Source organism: Rhineura floridana, chromosome 12, assembly GCF_030035675.1.
Source record: "Rhineura floridana isolate rRhiFlo1 chromosome 12, rRhiFlo1.hap2, whole genome shotgun sequence".
Lineage (NCBI taxonomy): Eukaryota > Metazoa > Chordata > Lepidosauria > Squamata > Rhineuridae > Rhineura > Rhineura floridana.
In genome coordinates, this window is record NC_084491.1 from 6243999 (window position 1) to 6271525 (window position 27527).

Here is a 27527-nt window from a genome sequence, read left to right on the forward strand (position 1 = left end):
GGGAAAATTCTGGAGCAGATTATAAAGCAGTCAGTCTGTAAACACCTTGAAAACAATGCAGTGATTACTGGAAGCCAACATGGATTTATCAAAAACAAATCCTGCCAGACTAATTTTATCTTGGTTTTTGATCAGGTAACCTCCCTGGTAGACTGTGGGAATGCTGTGGACATAATATATAATATATTTTGACTTCAGCAAAGCTTTTGACAAAGTGCCCCATAATATTCTGATAAGCATGGTAGCCATATGTGGGCTGGATGGAACAACTACAGGTGGATCCTCAGTTGCCTACAGAATCTTACTCAAAGAGCGCTTATCAATGGTTCTCAAATTGGGGGGAGGTAACGAGTGGAGTAGCACAGGGCTCAGTCCTGGGCCCAGTGCTCTTCAACATTTTTATTAATGACTTGGATGAGGACGTGCAGGGAATGGTGATTCACTTTCTAGATGATAGAAAATTGGGAGGGATAGCTAATACCCTGGAGGACAGAAACAAAATGCAAAATGATCTTATAGGGGCATTGGGCTGAAAACAACAGAATGAAATTGAATGGGATAAGTGTAAAGTTCTACACCTAGGAAAAAGACACCAAGTATACAGTTATAAGATGGGGGATACTTCTATTTGGCACTGGTTAGGCCTCATCTTGAGTACTGTGTCCAGTTCTGGACACCACACTTTAAGAAGGATGCAGACAAACTGGAATTGGTTCAGACTAGGACAACAAAGATGATCAGGGGACTGGAAACAAAACCCTATGAGGACAGACTGAAAGAACTGGGCATGTTTAGCCTTGAGAAGAGAAGACTGAGGGGAGATGTAATAGCACTCTTCAAGGACATGAAAGGTTGTCACACAGAGGAGGGCTGGGATCCCTTCTCAATCATCCCACAGTGCAGGACACAGAATAATGGGCTCAAGGTGCAGGAAGCCAGATTTCAACTGAACATCAGGAAAAACTTCCTAAGAGTGGTACAACAATGGAACCAATGACCTAGGGAGATGGTGGGCTCTGCAACACTGGAGGCATTCAAGAGGTAGCTGGACAGCCACCTGTCAGGTATGCTTTAATTTGAATTCCTGCATTAAGCAGCAGGTTGGACTCAATGGCCTTATAGCCCCCTGCCAACTCTATGATTGTGGCTAGTAGCCATTGATAGCCTTATTCTCTACGAATTTGTTTAATCCTCTTTAAAGCCAAAAAGTTTAAGATCCTGATACTTGGGGAAGGTCTGATGAGGCTTCAGTCCCTCAGCTACCCTAGGAATGGCAGAGCTGAAGGATAGGAGACTCTGACCTCTGCCATTGGCCCGGGGAACAAGGACCTTGGGAGGCTGCTCCTCCAAGGCAACCACCATGTCATGAGAGAAACCAACCTGGCCCTGTCCGTCAGCTGAAGAAGGACCAACTGCAGGGAGTTTGCTTCTCCCCTCCCTCCCAGAAAGAACATTTATAAGAACTTTGTAACGAAGAATGAGGGCCTGTTTGCTTTTTTTCCTCCTCCCTCCTAATCCCTTTTCCTTTTGTGCTGCATATTTTAAATTGCAAGCCTGAGGGCAGAGTCAGCCTTTATTGCTAATAAATGTAAACTGCTCTAGGAGCCCCCTTTAATTTGAAGTGCGGGGTAAAAAAAGAATACTTTAAATAATAAACAAAAAAGATGGCACATAAACACTGGGAATCTCTAGTGCTCCATCCTGATGAGGAAATCTGATCTTGTGCAGAGGTGCCCTGAGATTATTCAGTGCTTGGGGAAGTTTGGAGTCCAGAAAATGCCGGGAGGGGGGTTTGCAGTGGAGAGTGGTGGCTCTGATGTCAGTAGGCAGCGAATCTGCTCCGTGCTTTAGTCTGAACTTTCCAGGATCTGTCCAAGGTGCTGAAAGCCGCCAGTCTCCACTGGGTGGGGTGGGAGAAGCAGGCAGAACTGTCCCACTCACGTTCTTGAAGCCTCTATAGAGGGACTGTAGCTCCTTCTTGGTGAATTTGGTCAGAGCCTGGAGCTGGTCCAGCCCTTCTGGCTGATGCCGGATGGTCGATAGTTCAAGCTCGCTATCACTGCTGTCTGCAAAAAGAAGAGACAGAAACTAAGCCGTTTGCTCTTCCAGCTAGTCAGGCTGATCCATCAATAACAATGCCCGCTTGGAGGGCCAGGAACTGGTCAACTGACTAGTCAAACAGTATCAGTTAAGCCACTTACAATTTGACAACGCTGAACCACAGTAAGCAATCTTTATGCCCTTATGTAGATCTTCTGCAATCAGAGGGTAATTTAAGGATCAAACTATACATTGGCCTGTACTGGAAAACACATTCAACCAAAAGCACTTTTTTCCTCAGGAAAAGCTGTGTCAGGAGGAGGCGAATAGGATCAGAGAAACAGTGTGTGGGTGCTTAACCAGTTTCTCACTTCCCTGCCCTACAGTGCAAGTGACACGCTTTCTGTTCCCTTTCCTCCCCAGGCTCCACGGGTGCCTTTACCCTTTTCTGCTCCAAGGGCATTTCCACACGACAGTTTATCGTGTACTCAGTGCGCCTCATGCACGCATGTTTTACACAACCTCTGCATGGCATCGTCATCATCAAAATGCTGCCCCATATTTCCCCCCCATTTAATCCAGGTTTACTGTTCCCAGGGGAAATCTGACAAAGTAAAAATTTTAAAAGCAGAAAGGATAAATCCAGATTAAATGGGAAGAAAATATGGGGATGATATTTTGATAAGGTTGCCATTGAGTGGACCTTTCAACAGCTACTAGCCAGGATGCCTATATTCTACCTCCACTATCGGAGGCAGTTATGTTTGTGAATATCAGTTGTTGGAAACCACAGAAGGGGAAAGTGCTGTTGCACGCAGGTTCTGCCTGTGGGCTTCTCATTGGAGCATTCGGTTGGCCACTGTGAGAACAGGATCCTGGACTAAATGGGCCACTGGCTTCCCCCAGTTGCAAGGCTCTCCTTACATTCTAATGCAAAATACTTGGCATGCATGAGCACATTTGAGCAGCACTGAGCCCACAATAAGCTGCAGTGCAGAAGCACCCCAAATCACAAGGCCCCAGTGTTTCCTGAAAGCCAACAGGCTTTAGCTACAGGTGTTTGTGTGTATCATGTAGTTACACCACTCGTGGCATGAAAGGCAGCAGGGCCAGTTCTAAAGGGTGACCAGGTGGGGCATTGGCCTGAGGGCCCCTGGAGCTACAGGGGCCCTTAAGGGGTCCCTCTGCTTACCTTCTGCGATCCGCGGCAGCAGCTGCAGATCGCAGGGCAGGAGCTTCTGCCTGCCTGCCATTCCCTCGCCTCACCTACCTGTCTCCTGCCTTTTAGCATTGCCCTTAATGAAGATGGCGGCCGAGGTTTCCCTAAGATTCTGAAACCCCTGCTGAGTGCATAGCACGCGCGGGTGACATCAGCCAAGATGGCGGCGGAGGCTTCATCCCCTTAGGAAAACCATGGCCGCCATCTTTGTTATTGGCAATGCTAAAAGACAGGCGACAGGTAGGTGGGGGGCGTGGGGGCCGCGTGCACGCACACACACACACCAGGGCCCGGAGAAAGCTGATGCCCAAGGGCCCCAGCATGCCTGGGGCTGGCCCTGGAAGGCAGGTTTGCTCCAAGCAATGCAACACCCCTTCCCCTCCATTTTGCTATTTATTTATTTATTAAATTTATATCCCGCCCTTCCTCCTAGAAGAAGCCCAGGGTGCCATTTTGGAGCAGCAGGCATCCTCTGGTTTGCACGATGGCCACTATCCCATTTTAAAAAGGACTTTTGACTTTTCTAAGTGCTTGTTATATTAGCACCACAACGTTTTAAATTAAATAAGCAACATTTGGGGAACCTCTGAGGTTTCTGGCAATACATTCCCATTCGTCTATAATTTGCTGAACATTTTCAGCCATAAATCTTAATGTAAATACTTTCCAATTTCAGAGTTTCTTCACAGTTAACTACCATGCTTTTGTTCCCATCCATTTAAAGGGAGCTAGTGCAGGAGATGTGCCTCCTGGATTGTGTCCTAAGGACCAGATCCGTCTTTCTCCCAACTTGGTCCCCTTAATGACAACCAAGGGCTCATTTACACAGTGGTTTAGTGTGTGTTTGGTGCTACTCGCATCTCCTTTTAATTTGCATGGTTCACATGACATTACTGGCAAGCAGAAGCTATCACACAGTTTCCCCCCTGTAAATCCATACTAACCCAATCCACTGATAATACAAAAAGTTTAGAACAATACGGCTCCACTGTGCTCCACATGTCTTTGAAGATGGTTTGCTTCAATGGATTTTAGTGGGCTGGTGAAATGTCACTTTCAGCTACTCCCCTTTCTTCGCCCACTAACTCTCCCATGAATTCCATTTTGTTTCCAGTGGTTTATCTAGCAGCTTCCAACTGCTCTGTTCTCCTTCTTTCCTCCCTTTCTTCCTGAGTAATCTTCTTTCACTCCTTGTAACTAGCGATGGGAATTGCAATTGGATTTTATCATTCTTTCTCATATTCTCTATCTTTGCGGAGAGAATTTTGAAGTGATTCTTGCACCTGGTTTCTGATTTTTTTTCCTAAAAAATCTAAAGTGGATTTTTAAAAAAAAGATTGCCTCAATAATATCAATATTTATATTGATATTTTGAGAAAATATCAATATTATATTATATATTATATTGATTTGTTTTTCCAGTGGGGAAAAATTAACTCAGAAAAAGCAAGGGTCAACGGAGAAAGGGGGAGGCAGATGACCCCACTTCTTTTCAACTGCCAAACTTCAAGAAGCGGTGTGGGCAGGAGGGAGTGGAAATACTGCGCAGGTCAAAAATATTTGCAAATGTCCAGTAACTGAGCAACCGGAGGGAGTAAAAATGTAAAATTAGAGGGCGGGGCCAAAAGGAAACAGTGACATTAATCCTTCCCAGAGGGGTACCTACTTGTGTGAATGAAAAACAATGGATTTGAGGCTACCATTGAGCACAAAGTGTGGACCTTGCAAATCTATTACAATGGTAAAAGCTGTGTATTTGCTATGAAGAAATACTCCCATGTGGGTAAGTCCCAAATCTGCCACTTGAGGCAGCCACTTCATGTTCTTTCTACATTTTTATCCTGCCCTTGCTCAAGGAGCTCTGGGTGGTTTACATAGTTCCCCCTAAATGTGATGCCACAACAACCTTGTGAGGGAGGTGAGGCTGAGAGACAGCCACTGAACCAGGATTACCCAGTGACCTTCATGGGGGAGTACGGATTTGAACGTGGATCTTCCTGGTCCTAGTCTGATACTCTAACAACTACACATTGCTGGCTCTTGACCCCTAGAGTAGGGCTGTATCTAGCTACCCCCAGGGGCCTCTACTCCCTTCATTTTTCTTTGATTTTTTTTCTTTTTAAATTATCCCTGAACCAAGACATAGTTTCAGTTGTACAGCATAGGGGAGACATATGAACACATGTAAATATTTATCTCAATAGACAGTAAAGAGTTTCCAGGTCAGATGATTAAGTTTCCTGACCTACCTGACCCCCCTCCCCAACATCCCTCCTTCCCCACTCCTCCTTCTCCCCTCTTGATTTACCAATAAGAGAGACATTCTCCAAACTGTTCTTGTTTTTCATTAGTTACACTTAGGAAAAGAACTGTTTTAACCTTGATTTAATGGAGTCACTATGACTCACTTGGCAAATTCCTTGAATACATGATGTGACAGCATTAGCCGCCCGCCCTGTCCCCTCCAACTCCAGTGCTCCAATTCCCCAGCCTCTCATAAGATAAGGGTAGTTCAGCATCTGGTCTTGGCTAAAATTAAACAACAGAGCCACATAATTTCCATATACCTTTCATGGCCATTGTTTTTAATGCTTGATGAACTTCTTAAAGTCATTTGTACCTCGGGTAAAAGGTTTAGAGTGACTTTTGCCAGAAAACAAAGTAGGGGAGCTCACTAAGATCAGACTGGCTGAGTCAGTTAAACTAGAGTGGTGCAGTGAGCGCAGGACTTCAGGGCTCAAGCCCCACAGTCCTCCCAACCAAATGACTACCCAGAAAGTGGCAGATGACGGGGGCAGTGGCATATAGCCTTCACACGGGCACGGTGAGGCTGATGCTGGGCATTGCACCATTCTTCTATTTTTAAAAAAAACTTTTTATAGCCAAAGAGCGGCCAGCTGACGTACCTGGTTACAGATCCTTAACAAGAGACTCTCCTTTTCTGCAACAAAAGGAGGCCTTTCCCGGGTAAATGTGTTTCACATCAGAGCAGCAGAAGCAGCAAGACATCATCTTGTACTTATGATGGTGCTACAATTTAAGTGAGTTTAAAATATGAAACGGCACATGCTCAGAGTATTTTTTTAAAAAACCATAATTGGCAGACTGTTTTGTTTAATGTATAAGGAATGCAGAAGCAGTTGCCAAGCTAGAGGGGCAGTTTGAGGGTGCATGGTAAAATACTGAAAGGGGAAGCCGGCTAGTTTCTCACACACACAAAATAAGAAGAATGGAGCCTGTATATTTTGCTTCATATCTCAGGTGTACAAACACTAGCAACTTCTTTTTAATGAAAGCTGGGAATCAGGATTATGGTTTACTCCACTGTGGGGAGGGGAACCCTCTTTCTTCCTCCTACACATGCCCAGAGGTGGGGTGGGAGAGAGAAATGTTGTGAGCTGCACAGCTGAAGCCATCTAAATGGGTCCCTGTAAGATAATTAAGTACAAACTCTAATATCTTCTATCTGCTCCACTGTAAATAAGGCAGAATCTATTTGACATCTGCTGGGATCCAGTTCCATATAGGCCATGCTTATTTATACTGCAGTATTCTCAGAAAAATCTCACATTTATATATATATATATATATATATGTGTGTGTGTGTGTGGGCTCTAATCCAAAGGCCCTTGTGTGCAGTGGTTTGTGCCTGCGCTGGTGCACTGAAGGATTCGTGTATGGACCCCCTCCGCCTGAACAGCCGATCACTGACTGACCCAATCACTGTATAACTTAAACTTTTTGACATATGCGGATAGAATTTGCAGGCATAGGCAACATTGGCTGAGCGGATGAAGCGTACCAAATTTCAAATAGTTGCAGGGAGGGATGTCCCTTCTACATTCCTCCTAGAAACACTGTGATTGGAAATAAAATGGTCATGGTCCCGATTCCCTGGATCATTCCCTGTCATTCCCTGGTTTGGAAGCTAAAGCTGTCAGTCACAAAACTACACCCCTCTTCTCCCTCCCTCCTGATGTTTTCCTTATATGGAGAGCTTAGGGGCAGGGAACATGTTTAGTTCCAAGGCGCAGACACACTCCAAATCTCCAAATAGGTCCTGAAGCTTCAGGAAGTGCCTAGTCCTGTCTGGGATGCTTTGGAGGATACCTGCTTCACTTCAAACAAGCCCCAAATCTCTCCAAAGCTCAGTTTAGGATTGCCAAAACCAAATGTACACCCATAACTAACCCTATATGTTTTTTCATTGCTTCCCACTTCACGAGAATTGACTTGCAAATTGTCCATCAAAGTACTTCCTTGTACAGTTTTGGACTTATAGAGTGCATTGCACTTCCCAATCTCTCTAAACATTATCTTTATTTTGCATCTTCTTGTGCATGAAGAGTTTGTGAGAGGCTTATTTGTATATATATTATTTCAGAGCCAAATGGAATGCTGAATGTTTTCGGCCCCAGAACTTAACCACCCTCCAAAAAGCCTCCAAACCGTATAATTCCACCAATTTTCCAGAATCTTTGCACCTCTACTTCAAATGGAAATTGAACAGGACACTGTAAAAATACACAAATAATTTTAATTTCTTGATGGAGCAATAATGACAAGTTTCCAAGAGGCTTTCTAAGGGCCAGCTGTTGTGAAGAAGACCCAACTCCTTATTTTGACGGAGAACACTTTGGGTTCAGTAGTCCATAGGCAGAGGTGAGAATCATCACCAACATAGGAGGCTACACTGAATCAAGCCATTGCTTTTAGTTATTGTAAACCACCCAGAGAGCTTCGGCTATGGGGCGGTATACAAGTTTAATAAATAAATAAATAAATAAATAAATTGACCCATCCAGCTCAGTACTGTCTACACTGACCGGCAGTGGCTCTCCAGGGATTCAAGGCAGGGGTCTCTCCTAGCCCTACCGGGAGATGCCAGAGATTGACCCTGGGACTTCCTGCACACAAAGCAGATGCTCTAACCATGGAGCTATGTCCCTTTCCCATCCAGAGCCCCAGCTTCACAGAATAGCTCGAGATAGCACATTTTGTTCTGCCACAAAGCTCAGTTTTCAAGGGCTTCTGGGATTCCAACCAGCCAAGAATTTCATAAACAGTATCTTGCCTAAAAATAGAGAGATTCCACCCACATCCTCCTCCAGCAAAGCAGGGACTGGGTCCTTGAAAGGAAATCAACACTGGATCTATTGATTGATTGATTGATTGATTTGATTTGTATCCCGCCCTTCCTCCCAGCAGGAGCCCAGGGCAGCACACAAGGCACTAAAAACACTTTAAAACATCATAAAAACAAATCTTAAAATATCTTAAGACAAAACAGCATTAAAAACATTTTAAAAACTTTTTTAAAAGGTTAAAAACATTATTAAAAACATATTAAGCAAATCTGACACAGAGACAGAGTGGGATAGCTCTCAACTTAAAAGGTTTGTTGAAAAAGAAAAGTCTTCAAAAGGTGCCAAAAAGATAGCAGAGATGGCACCTGCCTAATATTCAAAGGGAGGGAGTTCCACAGGGTAGGTGCTGCCACACTAAAGGTCCGTTTCCTATATTGTACAGAACGAACCTCGTGATAAGATGGTATCTGCAGGAGGCCCCTCACCTGCAGAGCGCAGTGATCGACTGGGTATATAAGGGGTAAGACGATCTTTCAGGTAACCTGGTCCTGAGCTGTATAGGGCTTTGTACACCAAAACTAGAACCTTGAACTTGGCCCAGTAGCAAATGGGCAGCCAGTGCTAAAGTCTTCTTGCCCCCTGGGCATTCTGGCATCCAATCCCTTGTACACTGTTAAACATCATGGCATCCTTCATAAGACTCCACAGCCTGGCAAACCTCTCACGGAAGTTAAAAAGCACTTTTCTGTACAGTGGGTTGATCTTGGAACACCAGGGATGGATCCTCCACTGAAACAGATAGGCAGCAGAAATGTTCTTAGTCAAATTATATGCAATTGCCTTTTGGAACTCCTTGCCACCAGACAGTGGCCAGCAAAATATGGCTTTTAAAAAGATCAGACGAAGATATGTATAACAGAGCTGTGGGCAGCTGCTATGGGACAAAAGGCTGACCCAGTAGAGTTCCTCTTCTTCCTCCTCCTTTCATTCTCAGTCCCTGGAATCCCCTGCTTACTTTACATGCACAAGGTAGGAATAAGGAAAACTATCTCATTCTGTCCTGAAATGCTCACCACCAAGAACTGCCTCCCCACACTCACCCTTGCTTAATTTCCAGGGAAGGAGGCAAAACCTGGAGTTACATCAAGGTAATGACCAGTGTAATGAAGAAGATAGCATGGGGTAATCTCACCGCCATTGCTCCTCTCAGCTAGATTCCATTCCTCATCTGAAACAAACAGAACAGCAATGCATTGCAAAAGCTGGCAAGTATTTTCCAGTTAAGGGCTGACAAAGATGGGCAGATGTACAAGGGGTGGTCCCAAACCATGGTGTTGCTGACAGGCAGGTTTGGAGGTGCAGGTGCTAAGGGAATGAACTGCAGAAGGTGCTGCAGAATGAACTTCCAAAGGTGCCACCTCTGGGCAGGATTACAAGCTCTGCCAGATGACTCGGCACCTAGTCAGGTGACCCAAGGAACCAACTAGTCTCTTCCTGCAGGTCTGGCACCAGCAGTTGGAAATGTGGAGAACTGAAATTAAGATTGAAAAAATGGAGAAACCCAAATGAACATATTTGTCCACCCCTAAGTCCAAGTAGGACTATGCCAACCCTAGCTGGGGTTGGGGGTCCATCATCTGGCACGAGCCCCACAGTCTGATGCTAAACCTGTCTTCCTAAATCTATAAAACCTCAGCCTGGGGTGTGCGTGTTCTGCTGGCCCCAAGTGAATTTAGCTATAGAATTGTACTCAAAGAGCGCTTATCAATGGTTCCTTCTCAAATTGGGGGAGGTAACGAGCAGGGTACTGCAGGGCTTGGTTCTGGGCCCAGTGCTCATCAACATTTTTATTAATGACTTGGTGCAGGGAGCGCTTATCAAATTTGCAGATGATACAAAATTGGGAGGGATAACTAATATCTTAGAAAACAGAAACAAAATTCAAAGGGATCTTGATAGGCTGGAGCGTTGGGCTGAAAACAACAGAATGAAATTTAAGAGGGATAAGTGCAAAGTTCTACACCTAGGAAAAAGAAACCAAATGCACAGTTATAAGAAGCGGGATACTTGACTCAGCAATACTACATGCGAGAAGGATCTCGGAACTGTTGTTGATTATAAGCCAAATATGAACCAACAGTGTGATGTGGCTGCAAAAAAGGCAAATGCTATTTTAGGCTGCATTAACAGAAGTATAGTTTCCAAATTGTGTGAAGTACTAGTTCCCCTCTGTTCGGCACTGAGTATTCATCTTGAGTACTGCATCCAGTTCTGGACACCGCACTTTCAGAAGGATGCAGACAAAGTGGAGGGGGGCAGTTTGAATGGTTGGCACAACAATCACTGTCCAGCTCAGGATCCTGAACTTAGGAATCCAGTGATCCTGGAGAGCTGATCCCACACCGCTGTTTGCTATATATAGATCTCAGATCTGCTACATCCTCCCGAAACCTTCAGTCTGAATCAACGGTGGGAAGAAGGAAGAGGAGGTAAAAAAGAGTGGGAAGAGGAACTGTTAGTTTTGAACTAGGGTTTAAAGTAAGCCACAAAAGAAGCAATCTCCTGGGCTAGCAGAAAGCAGTGAGGGGGAAGCCAGGGTGCCGTCAGACCTAAGGCTCCCCTGTCAATCTTTGGACCAAAGATTGTTCCAAATCTTTCATGGGTGATAGCCACTAAAGGCAGTCAGTGTCAATGGCATACTTGGGTTAAAAGCTACATGAGCAACAGTCCAGGATGCACCCAGCAAATATCTGTTTACGTTCAGATGCTGCAGAACAACTCCTGTTCTATTATTCTTTCTCAAAAGTGGGGCGGAGGGAAGGGTGAGAGGCAGGACAAGAAGGAGAGAGTAAACCAGCTGGGGAATCAAAACAAACAAACATTGCTTCTAACCCCAGAGAATTTGCCCTTCAATCTACTTGTCACTTTCAGGATAACCTTAATCATGGTGACGGTCAACCCTGCATTCCTTTCTGGGCAACCTTTGCAGGGAGGGCATGCCAATTGTGGGCAGGGCTAGAGGCAAAGGAGGGCAGAGTGATGTATATACATTTTGTCTTTGTACAGTAGCCTGAGCTCTACACCAGCAAGATTCACGGTCAGAGTTCAAAGACACATTCCAGCCAGGTGGAAACACGCATGGAGGATGCAAAGCAGGACTGTGAGGGGTGTGGCTAGGAAGGGGGTGTGGTCTGCGGAGAGTCCCTAGAGCCAGGCAGAGAGGTCTGTGGGACCACATTCAGCCCCTGGGCCCCAGGTTGCCCCCCTCTGCATTAAAGAGTTTGATTAAATTAATATTTATTTATTTATTATTTCAAATATATAACCCACGCTTCCTCCCCAAAGCAAGCCCAGGACAGCTCACATTAATAAAATTACACAAAAACAACACTATCACATAGACAGCTGTTCAAACCAGCAGTGCAAAAGCTTCATAAAAGTATCGGCCAAAAGCTTTCTTAACCAATTACTCAATTATTCAAATCTAAATATATCTGCACGTTCCTGAAACCTCAGCATAGATGCCTTTTTGAGGTAATGAAACAAGTATGAGATAACTTTGCATGTATTATCTTAGTAATCCTTAAAGCATTCTTGTCAAATTGTTTAGTATTCTCATAGAGTGGGTGGGGGCGGTAGCTGTCAACAATTTTTCAGGAGGGGCTCAAGCACATACTTGAAATTTGCGTAGTTCAAGTGGATCAAAACACTTGCAACTTGCAACAAATCAATTTTTTTTTTTAAAAAAAGAGGACTTTTCACAGCTAAGAAAGTGAGGGCGAAATGCACCAAAAAGTGTGGTATAAATGGGACTTTTTCACATGTGGTGGGATTGTAGGAAGGTGAAACTATACTGACAAATGGTGACAACCATCAAGGAAATGTTTCAGGTTTAAATAAATGAGGATCCACTACTGTCTCTCCTAAACTACACACAAGGTATGCAAACATGAGACTATATCAAACACCAGTGGATGCTTCCCAAAATAGGTTTCAGCACCTTGGACAGTTCTGGGGAAAACCTGGAGTGGGTTCCACTGCCCCACTTACATGGAGCCACCAGCCTCCACTGTCAAACACAGATATTGTCTATTTACTCTTGCAAGGGTCCTCTTTACTAAAACATGGAAGCAGAATCAAGCAAGAATTATGAAAATTTGAGAACAGTTAGAAACCAAAAAGCTAACTGGGATGTTATGTCAATTTAAAATAACAAAGGAGAAAATGAATAATTGGAATCCAACAATCTTATACATTAAAAAAGAACTGGGTATAATGGATTCAAGGACAGACTGCTTACAATAAATCAGTTTAAAAGATAAAATGAACACATATAGATGCGTGTTTAAGAATGTACAATTCTATTTAAAATTTCTTTAGGATATTAATGAAATGCTGAAATATTTATGTAAATAGGATGTGTTTTATGTTATGGTATTCTTATTGGTATTGTATTATAGCATCAGGTATGTGTAATTCTATTTCATCATCAAATTAGAATAACATTTAAAAATTAAGTAATAACAAAAATAGATATAAAATTAATAGTGTAGGATAAAAAATTAATGGGAAGATGTATAACTACCACTTAAGCAAATCAGAGGAAATCAGAATGAATGCTCCTTATTGCATAATCTCCATGCAAACAAATCAGAACAAGTGCCCAAGAAAGACGACATTGTGCAACCTCCACATTAGTTTAAAGCAAGCAACTCTGGATGAATGCTTGTGCCATTAAAAAGAAAAAAAGGTTATGGATGGTTGTATCTAACTAAATTATAGAGTAGGCCCAGTGAAATTAATGGACTTAAGTTAGTCATGCCCATTATTTTCAGTTGGACTGAAATACACCCCTTACTTGTGAAGGTGCCAGAAGACTCTTTTTGGGGTTTCCCATCAAAAATGTATCTTCTGGTTCTAAAAATCCATGTTTTTCTTATTGGAATTGTCTGTTGATTGCTTTGCATTTTCTTCATCCATATCTATAGGTAAGCCCTTTTTCCTTTACAAACTCCCGCTCCTTCCTTCTCATCTTGTGTTGCTGATTGGCTCAGATTAGAAAGGAAAGGGGTGAGGGAGCGAATGGGAACCCAACAGAAGCAGGAGGCATGGAAGGAGGTAGAGTTAGAACCACCCACATAGGAAACTGGGAGTCAAAGCAACCGGGCCTCCCTTCTCAGCAACCATTTGTAATCGCTGTCTCTCTCCTTTTCAGTGTATACTTAGTAATAATAATAATAATAATAATAATAATAATAATAATTTTAATTTATAAGTCGCCTATCTGGCCGATGGCCACTCTAGGCGACATACAATTCAATTAAAATACATCATAATAAATACAGTACAACAATAAAACAGTAAAACAGTGACAGTTCAGAGTAGCAGGCAATTAGTCAAAAAGATTAACCCACCCCGGAAGTCCCGAAGGCCTGTCTGAGAAGCCAGGACTTCAAGGCCTGGCGGAATACATTCAGGGAAGGGGCATGCTGAAGATCATACGGGAGGGAGTTCCAGAGAGTGGGGGCCGCCACTGAAAATGCCCTCTCTCTAGACCCCACCAGCCTAGCTGTTTTAGTTGGTGACTGAGAGAAGGCCCTGTGTGGCTGATCTTGTCGGGCGGCATAATTGGTGGCATTGGAGGCGCTCCATCAGATAAACTGGGCCGAGACCGTGTAGGGCTTTAAAGGTTAATACCAACACCCTGAATTGGGCCCGGAAAACAACTGGGAGCCAGTGCAGATCGAACAGCACTGGGGTGATGTGCTCCCGGCGACGACAGTTTGTAAGTAGTCGAGCCGCCGCATTTTGTATAAGTTGTAGTTTCCGGACCGTTTTCAAGGGTACCCCCACGTAGAGTGCATTACAGTAGTCCAAATGAGAGGTGACCAGGGCATGTATCACCAATGGGAGCTGATGAACAGGGAGGTAGGGTTGCAGTCTACGTATGAGGTGTAATTGATACCAAGCTGCCCGGCTCACTGCTGAGATCTGAGCCTCCATGGACAGCTCGGAATCAAGGACAACCCCTAGGCTGCGGACTTGGTCCTTTAGGGGCAGTTTCACCCCATCGAACATCAAGTCAATATCTCCCAACCTTCCCTTGTCCCCCACGAGTAGCACCTCGGTCTTATCAGGATTCAGCTTCAACCTGTTCCTTCCCATCCATCCACTCACAGATTCCAGGCACTTGGACATGGTCTCCACAGCCAACTCTGGTGAGGATTTAAACGAGAGATAGAGCTGAGTGTCATCCGCATATTGGTGACACTGCAGCCCAAATCTCCTAATGATAGTCCCCAGCGGCTTCATATAGATATTAAATAGCATGGGAGAGAGGATAGAGCCCTGTGGCACACCACAATTGAGAGGCCAAGGGTCTGAAACCTCCTCCCCCAGTGCTACCTGTTGATGCCTATTGGAGAGAAAGGAGCGGAACCACTGCAGTACAGTGCCTCCTATTCCCAGTCCCTCCAGGCGATATAAAAGGATACTGTGGTCGACAGTATCAAAAGCCGCTGAGAGATCGAGGAGGACAAGAAAGGTGAATTCTCCCCTATCTAATGCCCTCCTCATATCATCCACCAGAGCGACCGAGGCTGTTTCAGTTCCATGTCCAGTCCTGAAACCCGATTGGTATGGATCCAAATAATCCGTTTCATCCAAGTGTGCCGACAGCTGATTAGCCACCACTCGCTCAATGACCTTGCCTAGAAATGGTAAATTTGAAATAGGGCGAAAGTTATTCAAAACTTGGGGATCCAAGGAGGGCTTCTTTAAGATGGGCTTCACGACTGCCTCCTTGAGGGCTAATGGCATTACACCCTCCTCTAGGGATGCATTAACCACCGCCTTAATCCCCTCGCCCAATTTCTCTTTGCAGCTCACAAGGAGCCATGATGGGCAAGGATCATTTAGACATGTGGTAGGCTTCACAGTTGAGAGCACCTTGTCCACATCCTCAGAAGGGAGAGGCCGAAACAGATCCCATTTAACCGGCTTGCAACTGGTCAACTCTGGTTCATCCACTGTATCCACGGCGTACGGGATCAAGTTCCGTAAGTGTTCGATTTTGTCAGCGAAGTGCTTTGCTAATTTGTCACAGGAGGCCTTTGACTGTTCCAAGGGTTTCTGAGCAACTGGACCGACCAGGCTTCGGACCACTTGGAACAACCTCCTGGGACAGCACTCTGCGGACGCAATGGAGGCAGCAAAGAACTTTTTCTTTTCTGCCTTCACTGCCACTTGATAGGTAGCTACTGCTACTCTAACCTGTGTCCGGACATCTTCGGAACGTGATTTAGTATTGGAAACTCCGGATGAAGGGAGGGGAATATACGGGAAGGCACTGATTGGAGGAGAACATCTTATAGATGAGGGTGAATTAGGCACAAGGGGCTTACATTTCAGATTATACGGGTGAGAACTAAGGACCATATTAGCTATGAAGTGGAGTTAGAACTCCTGGCACACAAACTGAGTCTGTTTATTATCACAGAGAAGGAAACTGCTTCCCCTTCATTCTGAACTAGTCTGGAGTACTGTGTCCAGTTGTGGGTGCTGCACTCTAAGAGGGGTACAGACAAATTGGAAGAGGTTCAGAGGAGGGCAATGAAGACAGCAGTATGGAAAGCCAGTCTCACGAGGAAAGGCTGAAGGAACTGGGTATGTTTAAACCAGAGAAGACCAAGGAGGCCATGATGGCCATCTTCAAATCCCTGAAGAGCTGTCACTCAGAGGAGAGGAAAGACTCTGCTGCTGTTGCCCCTAAGGGCAGAGCTAGATCTAATGAGCTTAAATTAAAGGAAGTTAGATCTTGGCTGAACATTAGGAGAAACCTCTTGATGGTAAGAGGAGCTCAATAATGGAAGGAATTACTGGGGAGGGGGGATAGGTCAGCTTTTCCTCAGTGGGGGTTTCCATGCAGAAGCTGGATAGCCATCTGGTGGGGTTCTCTGGCTCTGGAATCTCTGCATCAAGCTGGAGGGTGGACTAGATGGCCTTCAAGACCCCCTCCAATTCTTTGAATCTATATAGAAAACATGACCAGATATAGGATTCATCCTTGTAAGTGAGAGTACATCCGCAGCCAGGGCCTTGGGCTGACACTGGAGCAGCCCCACACGGGGTCATCTTTGCAACCAACTTCCAGTTGGAAAAAAAGAAAGGACACAGGAACATAGGAAGCTGCCTCATACCAAGTCAGACCATTGGCTCAACCAGCTCAGTAATGTCTACACTGACTGGCAGCGGCTCTCCAGGATGTCAGATGGCGGGATATTCCCAGCCCAAATACTGTCATCAGTGCTGAAGTAACATCCATCGGCCAATCCACTTGGCTCCTCTTCATGGTATTGCGGGGGGCGAGGGGCACCACCATGTCCCTTCCCTCAGGCAGCAAAATGTTTTGGGCCACCCTTGGCCTACCCGATGCCATTCAGTCCCTGCCCTTGCTGACGTAAGTCCACCCACTCTGCTTGGGCCATTCTACTTTTTAACGGAGGCCCCATCTCCACTATACATTTAAAGCAGTATGATAGCACCTCAAACAGGCATGGTTTCTCCCAAGGAATCTGGGAAGTGTAGTTTGTTATGGTTGCTGACAGTTGTTAGGAGATCTCTGTTCCCCTCACAGAGCTACAATTCCCAGTTTACTGGGAAGAAGGATTGGTTGTTAAATCACTCTGGGAATTGTAGCCCTGTGGGGGAAAGACAGGCCTCCTAAAAACTCTCAGCAACCTAAACAAATCACAGCCCACAAGATTCTTTGGGGGAAGCCAGGACTGTTTAAAGTGGGATAATAGTGCTTTAAATGTATAGTGCACATGGCCCCAGAATGCAGAGTGGCTGGTAATAAGGCTAGAGTGGGTCAATGTTTCCATCCCTGCAACAAGAAAGCATCCCTCCTCTTCTGGGACAGGGTGGCAGAGGAGGCCGGAGGAGCAGCCAGAAAGGCACGGAAGGAGGATCCGTGGGGAGAAACTTATGGAACAGGACCAGCCCTGAAGCACTGGGGGTGGGGGGCGAAGAGTGCCTTCTAGACCCATCCCCAACAGCAAAGTCATCCTGACAACACTACTGAGGTCACAGAATCATAGAATTGTAGAGTTTGAAGGGGCCTATAAGGCCATCAAGTCCAACCCCCTGCTCAATGCGGGAATCCAACAAAGCTTACCCGACAGGTGCCCGCCCAGCTGCCTCTTTAAGGCCTCCACTGTTGGAGAGCCCACTACCTTCCTAGGTCATTGGTTCCATTGTTGTACCGCTCTAACAGTTAGGAATTTTTCCCTGATGTCCAGTCGAAATCTGGCTTCCTATAAATTGTGCCCATTATTCCGTGTCCTGCACTCTGGGATGATCGAGAAGAGATCCCGGCCCTCCTCTGTGTGACAACCTTTCATGTACTTGAAGAGTGCTATCGTATCTCCCCGCAGTCTTCTCTTCTCCAGGCTAAACATGCCCGGTTCTTTCAGTCTCTCCTCACAGGGCTTTGTTTCCAGTCCCCTGGTCATCCTCGTTGCCCTCCTCTGAACCTGTTCTGAACCTGTTCCAGGTTCAAGTCCCTGCAACAGCAGCACCTCCTAGACAGGGCTGTAGGACTTGTGGCACCTAACAGATTGACCTGTCTCCTCCCACCCCCAGACAGTGATGGCTGGTGGCTCCATGTTCGTGGGGCGTTGGAATCTGCTCCGGATTTTAGTCTGAATTTGGAAGCAGCTGTCCAAAGTGTGGAAGAACCTTGGGCAGTTCCTTGAAAGTTCAGACTAAAACCTGGAGTGGATTCCGTTGCTCTACTGATATGGAGCCCCCAGCTGCTGCTACCCCCAGCTCTCTAGGAGTACGGAAGGTTGAGATCTTCTGCAGTAATTATTTGTAGCAGAGAAGGCTTGACTCAGATTCAAGGTCCTGAGGAAAGACTTTTGTGGATGATTAAGTCCCTCGTACCCATTATTTCTGCTACGTCTGCAGGATCAACCCAGCCGTTGAGAGAACCAATGAAACCCTAATGCATCTTGTGCGCTGTCAACAGAATTGTTCACTAAGTCCTAATGTCAGAACCTTTATTGCCAGTGATGGTGGCACAGCCAGGAGAGGCAGCCTTGGCATTCCAGCCAGAGAGAAAAGGCCTGGTTCCATGACGTCCCCAGAGGAAACGGGAGATAGGCCTAAAAGACCTGGAGGATCCATATTCTAGGGCTCCTCCAAACAATCCATTTATTGATTTGCTCGCACAAAATTTACGCAGAGGTTAATCAGTCAGTTGTCAAAGGCAAGGCACTGTATTTCAAGCCTCCAGCTCTCCATCTGCAAAAGGAGAGTTAATGGACTACAACCCCAGGCTGTTTTGTGAGAAGTGAGGGTCTTGTGGACTGCTTAATCATTTTTTCTGCCTGAGACAGCAATTATAATGTGCTAGAGGCTGTATGATTTTTCACTGCATTTTTTGGGGTACCACAGGGCTCGGTCCTGGGCCCAGTGCTCTTCAACATTTTTATTAACAACTTGGATGACAAGGTACAGAGCATGCTTATCAAATTTGCAAATGATACAAAATTGGGGGGCACAGCTAATACTGTGGAAGACAGAAACAAAATTCAAAGGGACCTTGATAGGCCAGAGCATTGGGCTGAAAACAACAGAATGAAATTCGACAGGGATAAATGCAAAGTTCTACACTTAGGAAAAAGAAACCAAATGCACAGTTACAAGATGGGGGATACTTGGCTCAGCCATACGACATGCGAGAAGGATCTTGGAATAGGCATTGATCACAAGCTGAATATGAGCCAACAGTGCACTGTGGCTGCAAAAAAGGCAAATGCTATATTAGTCTGTGTTAACAGAAGTATAGTTTCCAAATCACGTGAAGTATTAGTTCCCCTCTATTCAGCACTGGTTAGGCCTCATCTTGAGTACTGGATCTAGTTCTGGTCTCTGCACTTCAAGAAGGATGCAGACAAACTGGAACAGGTTCAGAGGAGGGCAACAACGATGATCAGGGGACTGGAAACAAAGTCCTATGAGGAGGGACTGAAAGAACTGGGCATGTTTAGCCTGGAGAAGAGGGGAGATACGATAGCACTCTTCAAGTACATGAAAGGTTGTCACATACAGGAAGGTCGGGATCTCTTCTTGATTGTCCCAGAGTGCAGGACATGGAATAACGGGCTCAAGTTGCAGGAAGCCAGATTTCGACTGGACATCAGGAAAAACTTCCTAACTGTTAGAGCCATATGACAATGGAACCAATAACCTAGAGAGGTAGTGGGCTCTCCGACACTGGAGGCATTCAAGAGGCAGCTGGGCAGCCATCTGTCGGGAATGCTTTGATTTGGATTCCTGCATTGAGCAGGAATGATTCCAGGCACTCTGCAGACCACCTGAATGAAGTATGTTCATGGGCCACAGTTTGGGAATGCCTGATTTAGAGTACATGCGGAGGAGTTATACATGGAAAGAGAACATCCTGAAGGCACCCAGGTCCCCATTCCATCTAGAATCACTGAGAAGTTAACAACAATGTCAAACAAGCACAGTTGTTGTTGTCATCACCACCATTGCATCAGGACAGTGCCTTCCTGAGTTACACAGGACACTTAGACAGGTCCTGCCCCAAAGGAGGTTACAGTCTAAAACAGACAACAAGGAAACAGTAGAGAGAGAAGGGTAAAGAAGAAAGGATGTGGGCAAATCCCGTTATGCATATAGAAGGCTTGGTTGAATGGATAAGCCAAAGGCCATGCAGTAAAGCTGGATCCTTAGAAAGGATTTTGAATGAATGGAGAAAGGTGGCACGACGAACCTAAGAACAGCCCAGCTGCTGGATCAGCCCAAAGGCCCATCTAGTCCAGTCTCACAGTTGCCACCAGTTCAGTGCTGGGTTAACCATTAAGCAAAAGAAGCACGTGCTTAGGGCACCAAGGGAAGGGGGGCACCACAGAGTTCCTCTCCCATCTATCATGCCCTTAACTCTCGACTCTTTCACTGCCACACTTGACTTTAGTCAATTTTTTTGTAATTCTCCTTATCTGCCGTGTTTGACTTTAATCTGAATTGTTAAAAGAACGTTTTCTTTGGTATGGTGAGTGACTAAAGTTTAAAAGTTTGAAGGTTTCAGACATAGACCTAGAGTTCAGTATGTTTGACTGTCTTACCAACGTTTTTCTGCATGAATTCCAGTGTTTTTCTATTCATTATAAATATATAGATATTGCCTTGCGTATATTTTTAACATTAATGGTCACAAATTGCACCGCTGAGTGTTCATTTTCTCAGCTCAAGCATATTAAAAATCCCAACAGAACAACAAGGCTGGATGCCTTGTCTCTGCTAAGTATAGAAGAAGATTTGTTACGCCAAATTAGTTTTGAGGACTTGATCAAAGACTTTGCAATTAAAAAATTTAGGAGAAAACTTTTAAAAGTATAAATAAAGTTATAAATAGGCAACAATGTCAATAAGCATTATTTTGCATCTTTTGATCCATGTATGCTGAAATGCTATGTATCTTCAAGGTTAGAAAGCAATGGAATAAAATATGTTTTGTTTCGTACGACTAATGATATTTCTCCATTAGAATATCTTTTTTAAAAGTTGTCCACCAACATCGATTTCTGTAGAAAGAGGGTTTTCAAAATTGAAAAGTATGCTCTCGAGATCACGTAATTTCAGTAGAGATAATATCAGATCTTATTTTGCCTTATAATCTTTGGGAGGGTGATTAAAATCATTTCAATAAATTTTTGTATTTGCATTTTTTCTCTTATAACAATTTTATTAAGAAATGCATAAAACAGTGTTGAAAATTTGCATTTTTTCTGTTGCCCTAGTTATAAGTAAATGATTTGCTTATACTGCTTACTGCTGTCAGTTTCATTGTTTCTTCTTGTCAATTGCAAGTCTCTCTGGGCTGAAGCCCAGAGCCAGGAGGTGCAATTGACATGAAACTGATTGGGGGGGGGAAGGAAGGCTATAGCAAACTCTGATGTAGGAGGACAGAGAGGGAGGCAGAAGTGGCTGGTTAACCTGCTGGAAATAAAATGGAATTCATGGAGAGTTTAGTAGGTGGGGAAAGGAGAGTATTAGAAAGCGAGGATCCACCCGCCCAGCAAAAAACATCGAAGCAAAGACCCTACATGGAGTAATGCTGCAAAGCAGAGATGGGTTTTCCTTCACTTTTCACATTATCCCCGGATAGGTTAAATGCAGATTTAAAGGGGAAAATTGCATCCTAGCTTCTCTTTGCCTGCAATGTCATGTGAACCATGCAAATTACATGGGGATGCAAGTAGCATCTCACAGTAAGTTGCTGTGTGAACAGGCCCTGAGTCTCTGACCCAGTACCTAGCTGTCATGACTAGTTGACACTGACAGCTACTGATCCTCCACGAATTTGTCTATGGCCTTTTAAATCTGTCCAAGTTGGTGGCCACCATGACATTCTGTGGAAGGGAAATCCACAGTTTATCTGTGCACTGTGTTAAGAAGTACTTTCTGTTGTTTTGCCCAGGACCTCCCACCATTCAGCTTCATCGTATGTCCCAAATTGTAGTATTATGAGAGAGGGAGGAAAACCATGAATAACTTTATACACCTTTGATCATGTCCCCCCCCTTACTTGCCCTTCCTCAGTTAAAATGCCCAAATATTGTAACCTTTCCTTGTAGGGGAGTTCTAGCTCCCTGATCACTTTCCTGCATGCTTGAGGATAGAGTTCTGCACTTAGTTACAGGGCAGCAAGGAAAGTGGGCGAGGATGATCCCATAGAGGGATTTGGGGAGTTTTGGATCTGTTGTTGGATTGTTGGTGAGGCAGGCTTTGCAAGGGTATGGGAATGATGTAAACAGCCTCTCTGAACGTGGTGCCCTCCAGATGTTTTGGACTACAGCTCCCATCAGCCTGATGGGAGCTGTAGTTGAAAACATCTGGAGGGCACCACATTCGGAGAGCCTGATATACAGCTGCTAACTCCAGGCTGAAAGGGCATGTTACTCTACACATTTTGATTGTCCAGGCCAGCATATCTCTGAGTATCTGATGCTGGGATAACCATAAAAGATGGCTCTCATTGTTCCTTGTTTGTAGGCTTTCCAAAGACATTTTGCTGCCCTCTTTGGAATCAGGATGCTGGACCAGATGAACTATTTGGGCTCATCTACACGGGAACATTTTTTTTGTAGGAAATACACTTTAAACCTTTGCTTTTCATTTGCATCGCCCCCAGTTCCTACTCAATGTTAGCCCCCAGTAGCTTTTCCCCATTCACACAAGCAGGTATTCCTCTGGGAAGGATTAATCTTGCTTTTTCCTTGTAGCCCACCTTCTAATTTTGTTTCCACTCCTCTCTGATTTCTAGGTGACCAAACATGTTCAGTCTGTTCTAACAGCTGCAGTAGGTTCCTTTAAAAAAAACACCTGGAAATGCAAATATCTGTGTTTTCTGTGGTAGGATTCAGCTGAAATAGAAATCTTTGTTTGAGCAGTGTTATGCTTTTGCACACAAGTTAGGGAAAAAATAAAGGCACTGTTTGCAGCAACATAAAAAAGGCCAGCAGAACAGAGGAGAGCAACCAGAAGTTGCTTGTCAGCCCACAGGAAACAAAATGAAAGAAGGATGGAGGAGGGAGTGGGCACGGAGAGGGGAATGACTGACACATCCACCTAAAAGCATCAGAGCAAAGCATCTGCAAGCACTAGAGAAGGGAGTGAAGACATTTTTTCTTCCCTTTTCGTATTATGATTAGATTGGGTTAGTACAGATTTACAGGAAGAAAACTGTGATAGCTTCTCTTTGCTGATAACATCATGGGAACCATGTGAATTAAAAGGAGATGTGGGTAGCACCAAACACAGAGCAAACCACCATGTAGGTGAGCCGTTTGCTGCCCTGATCCAGCAAAGCAATTCTTATGCCATCACAGTTATCAGCCTCCCATCCTGCCACTCTGTCTTAAATCCACCACTGTGCCTCGCCTCAACAGAAGGCCATCTCTTGTCAAGCAGATTTATTATGATTATATATCTTTAACCAGAAACTGAGATGCAGTATGAGATTTGTCCCCTTTAGCAAGGTCAGAGCAAGGCTGGGACATGATGCAGCAACTGTGAGCTTATTTTAAAAATAGGATTAAGCAGCAGCAGCATTAAACCCACCCTGAGCCATTCCCCAAAATGCTGACTTAACAAAGAGATGTGCCTCCCTCCACCAAGGGGCAGCTGTTTGCACACAGGTCTCCCTCCCGCCACCCAGAGAGGTTTGGGTGTGGGGCTTTTCTACTCTCCAGCTTTCTCCCACCTCCTTCCTTCCTTCCCATCTCTTTCTGCCTGCTGGGTCTTCCTGGGTTGTTGTCAAGGTGCAGAGGTAAAGAAGCATCACAGAGGCAGGGGAGATACTATTGTCCTTTCCCCATCCCCTATGTTTCCCTGGGGTCCAGGGATGAGGTTCAGTTTGTTTGTTTAAGCTTCAGGCAAGCAGGTTTTCCTCCTCGGTTAATATTTTATTATTGGCTGCTGCGATGACTTTGTGGTTACTGATACCTCTTGCCTCTGCATTTTACCGGGTGTGGGGGAGGGCGCAGAATGGATAAATATATCCATGGAGATTCCTAGGGAGATATGGTTAGCTAACAATACTTGTGCCAAAAAGCAAGAGACCCCAGAGGGGTGTTCCCGAAGCACAAACTTGATCTCCAGGTAGTGGAAGTGTGTAAGATGGAGAGCCAGGAAGCCCTCAGTCTCACCTCTGCCATTAACTCACAACCTAGGTCATTACCCACCCGTAACAGGGAGATGATAATAAGACTGGCTCACCTTACAGAGGTGTTGCAAGTAATTTTGTGATGATGTTGGTGAAGTTCAATACCAGTTGCTGGGAATCACGAGCAGGAAGAGTGCTGTTGCACTCACATCATGTCCTGCTTGTGGGCTCCTCACTGGGGCATCTGATTGGCCACTGTGAGAACAGGAGGCTGGACTAGATGGGCCCCCTTTGGCCTGATCCAAAACCCTCCAAAAGAACCATATAAATTATTCTCTCTAACAGGCTTGCCCTCACTAAACCAGCCTTCCCCAACCTGCTACCCTCCAGACGTTTTTGACGGCAACTCAACATCCGTCCCAGCCAGCACGACCCCCATCCTGCAGGGATCATCACAAGGTGCCCAAACACCCTCCGTGATCCTGCACAAATCACATGAAGCTCACTTCTGAAGCCAGCCAGTTGTAAAGTATTTATTCAACACATTTACATTTCACCTTTCCTCTGGGTTGCTCAGGGTGGCTTACAACAGCAAAACCCACCCACCAACGAACAAGTTAAAACACCCTTTACACTTCACAGTGTTGGCTCCAGGTTTCGGTGGGCCCTTGAGGAAGATCTCCTCCATGGGCCTCCTTCCTTCAGTACATCTCCCTGATATTATCACCAGCTTCTGCTTCTCCTTTTCCTGCCCCTATCATTGATGCTTGTTGCTTGCTTGCCAGGCAGACAGCCAAGGAGCAGGCAGGCTGTGGCTATCTGCTTGGACCAGAGGGAGAGGTGGGTAAACAAGCAAGCAGATTGCAATGGTTGAGAGGGGACTGAGCCCAGGGGGCTTTTTGTCACTGGCTTGCCTGCAGGAGTGTGGCCCACAGCAGCTGCCTGACCATGCCAACTCTTGCCTGGTATAGCAGCCGGAAATGACAAAAACAAGAAAATACAGCAGCCTTAAAAAAAAAAATCAGAAAGACAGTTCAAAACAGATTACAAACTAAACACCTTCCTAAAAAGACAGGGTTTCCATCAGCTTCCATAAGGTTTTCTCAAATATCCCAGGTAGGACGCATTCTGGGGTCACTAGGCCAGAAATTCTCTACTTGCAGTGGCACAGTTTTGGAGATATACACTTAAAATTATTGAGTTCATCCTGACCTAAGAAAAAACAACCAAGGGCAATTCATCCACAGCTTCACTCAAGAGGAGAGATGCAGGTGGAGGGGATGTGGTTGGAGGTTTTTCCCCGTGAGGATATAAAGGTGAGAAACTGGCAACAATTCTTCAGAGCGTGGAAGCAGGTTTGAAAGAGGGACTGTTGCCCATCTTATTCAACTGTCATCACTGGTAAGCAAGATTAGGAGGGTTTTCAGAACCCTACCAAGCCCGTTTGATCAGCGGAGTCAGTGGGGTTAGAAGAAATATGCCTGCACACCCTAAGAAGCAGGACTGTTTACAAACCACTTCCAACCTCCGTAAAAACTATTTTCTGTCTTCAGTCCACGGGTCAGGCCACATGATTGTTATAACTTTCAACCATGTTGGCCGATGGAGGATCAGGGCGCTGAAATGATGGCTGCGAACTCTTTCCACTGTTGGGGGCCGTAGTCTTCTGAATGCTGGGGAAGGGCTGTAGCTCACGGCAGAGCATCTGCCCTGCATGGAGGAGGTCCCCAGTTCAATCCCCAATGGTGTCTCCACATAGGGCTGGGAGACTCCTGCCTGGAACGGCTTGGGTCCAGGCTATTTGTCAGACCGCATCACCCTCTATGTGCCTGCCCGGGCCCTGAGATCTTCAGGAGAGGCCCTTCTTTCAATACCTTCATCCACACAAGTACAACTGGTGAGGATACGAGAAAGGGCCTTCTCGGTGGCTGCCCCTAGGCTTTGGGATTCCCTCCCTAAGGAGATAAGAATGGCCTCTTCCCTGCAGTCCTTTCGTCGACAGGTAAAAACTTTCTTATTTCAGCAAGCCTTTGATTCCGAAGGCGGCTAAGGATAGGCCCAAAAGGAGGTCATATTGCTCTTGCCTGTTTATTTTTTAATTATTCTGATTTTATGAGTATAGTTTTTAATTAGAAACAGTTTAATGCTATTTTAAATTAGAGTTCATTTTTTAATTATATCTGTCTATATTTATTTACTTATGTATTATATGCTTTTAACTTTGGTAGGTTTTAATTGTATCTGTTTTTTATCTGGAAGCCACCGTGAGTTCCAATTTGGAAAAACGACGGGGTATAAATAAAGTTAATAATAATAATAATAATAATAATAATAATAATAATAACCCTGCAGAGCCGCTGCCAGTCAGTGTAGACAATACTGAGCTAGCTGGACCAGTGGTCTGACTCAGTATAAGGCAGCTTCGCATGAATACCAGTTGCTGAGGATCACAAGCAGGGAGAGTGCGACTGCACTCTTGTCCTGCTTGCAGGCTTCCATCTGGTTGGCCAGTGTGGGAAACCAGATCTGGACTGGATCAGTAACGCAGTAGCAAATGCAGAAGTGCAGAGTCCCTTCATGTTAGTCATAGTCACGCCCCCTCCCCCCATTTTTGCTGCTGGGTTGAGAATGACATCTTTGTTAATGCCTTCACCCACAACAACAGACATCCATAGGAATCAGTAAGCATGAAAGGAGAGAGTTAGCTACTGAGAAGAGTCTTCTCAGTGGTTGACTCATCTCCTTTCACCCTGATGGCTCCAATCAACAGGAAAGGACAAGGAAGCATGTTGGAAAACTCTTCTCAGCTGCTAACATACTCTCCTTTCATGCTGATTGGCTCATAGGATACTGGAGACATAGGGACCCTTCTGGGTCCCTGCTCCCAAAACGGTAAGGGAGTAAGACCCCCTGAGACCCCGGACAATTACACCCTGGACTGGTTGGGTCTTGGTCTGATCCAGCTTTGGGGCTCTTCTTGTGTTCTCACATTCAACCCATATGACAAAGCTTTGCAGCGAAGTGGGTAGATTTGGATCTGGTGAAGATGTCAGGTCACCTCTTCACCACCCAGCTTGGGGTGGGGAAACATTCATTCAACCCACATCTCTTAATTTGCACAAAGCTCAGGGCCAAATCTCATTGGTCTGTGGAAGTTTTCTCCACCACCATCTCAAAGCTTTGGTAGGAAACAGAGCTCAGCACCATGTTGTCTTCCACCCACATCCCATCCTTTTGTATTTATTTTGCTTTGTTTAACATTCAGCGTGAAGAAGAGTTCTGTGGAACTCAAAAGCTTCCATCACACATGGGGAACCATGGTTGGTTCTTTTAAAAAAAGCAAACAACTGGTGTTTCTTATTCTCTAGACACTGTGGGAGGGACTGTGATGGGGGATTATCCTGGGGAAAACTTGGGCCTTCAGCCACCATGGACACTGAGAGAAAGATAGGGCAGCTAGAGGTTTTTGCTAGTAGATTTATCC

General features: G+C 45.1%; 1 protein-coding gene across 6 annotated transcripts in view; it reads right to left on the bottom strand.

The window, feature by feature from the left end:
* The window catches only part of KCNIP3 (potassium voltage-gated channel interacting protein 3), a 142154-nt gene that overhangs the window by 30786 nt on the left and 83841 nt on the right, over nt 1–27527 (bottom strand). For all 6 annotated transcript variants that reach the window (XM_061593455.1, XM_061593460.1, XM_061593459.1 and 3 more), the window contains one exon: nt 1942–2066. In XM_061593455.1, the coding sequence (XP_061449439.1) occupies nt 1942–2066 (125 nt within the window). The remainder of the gene's footprint in view (nt 1–1941; nt 2067–27527) is intronic.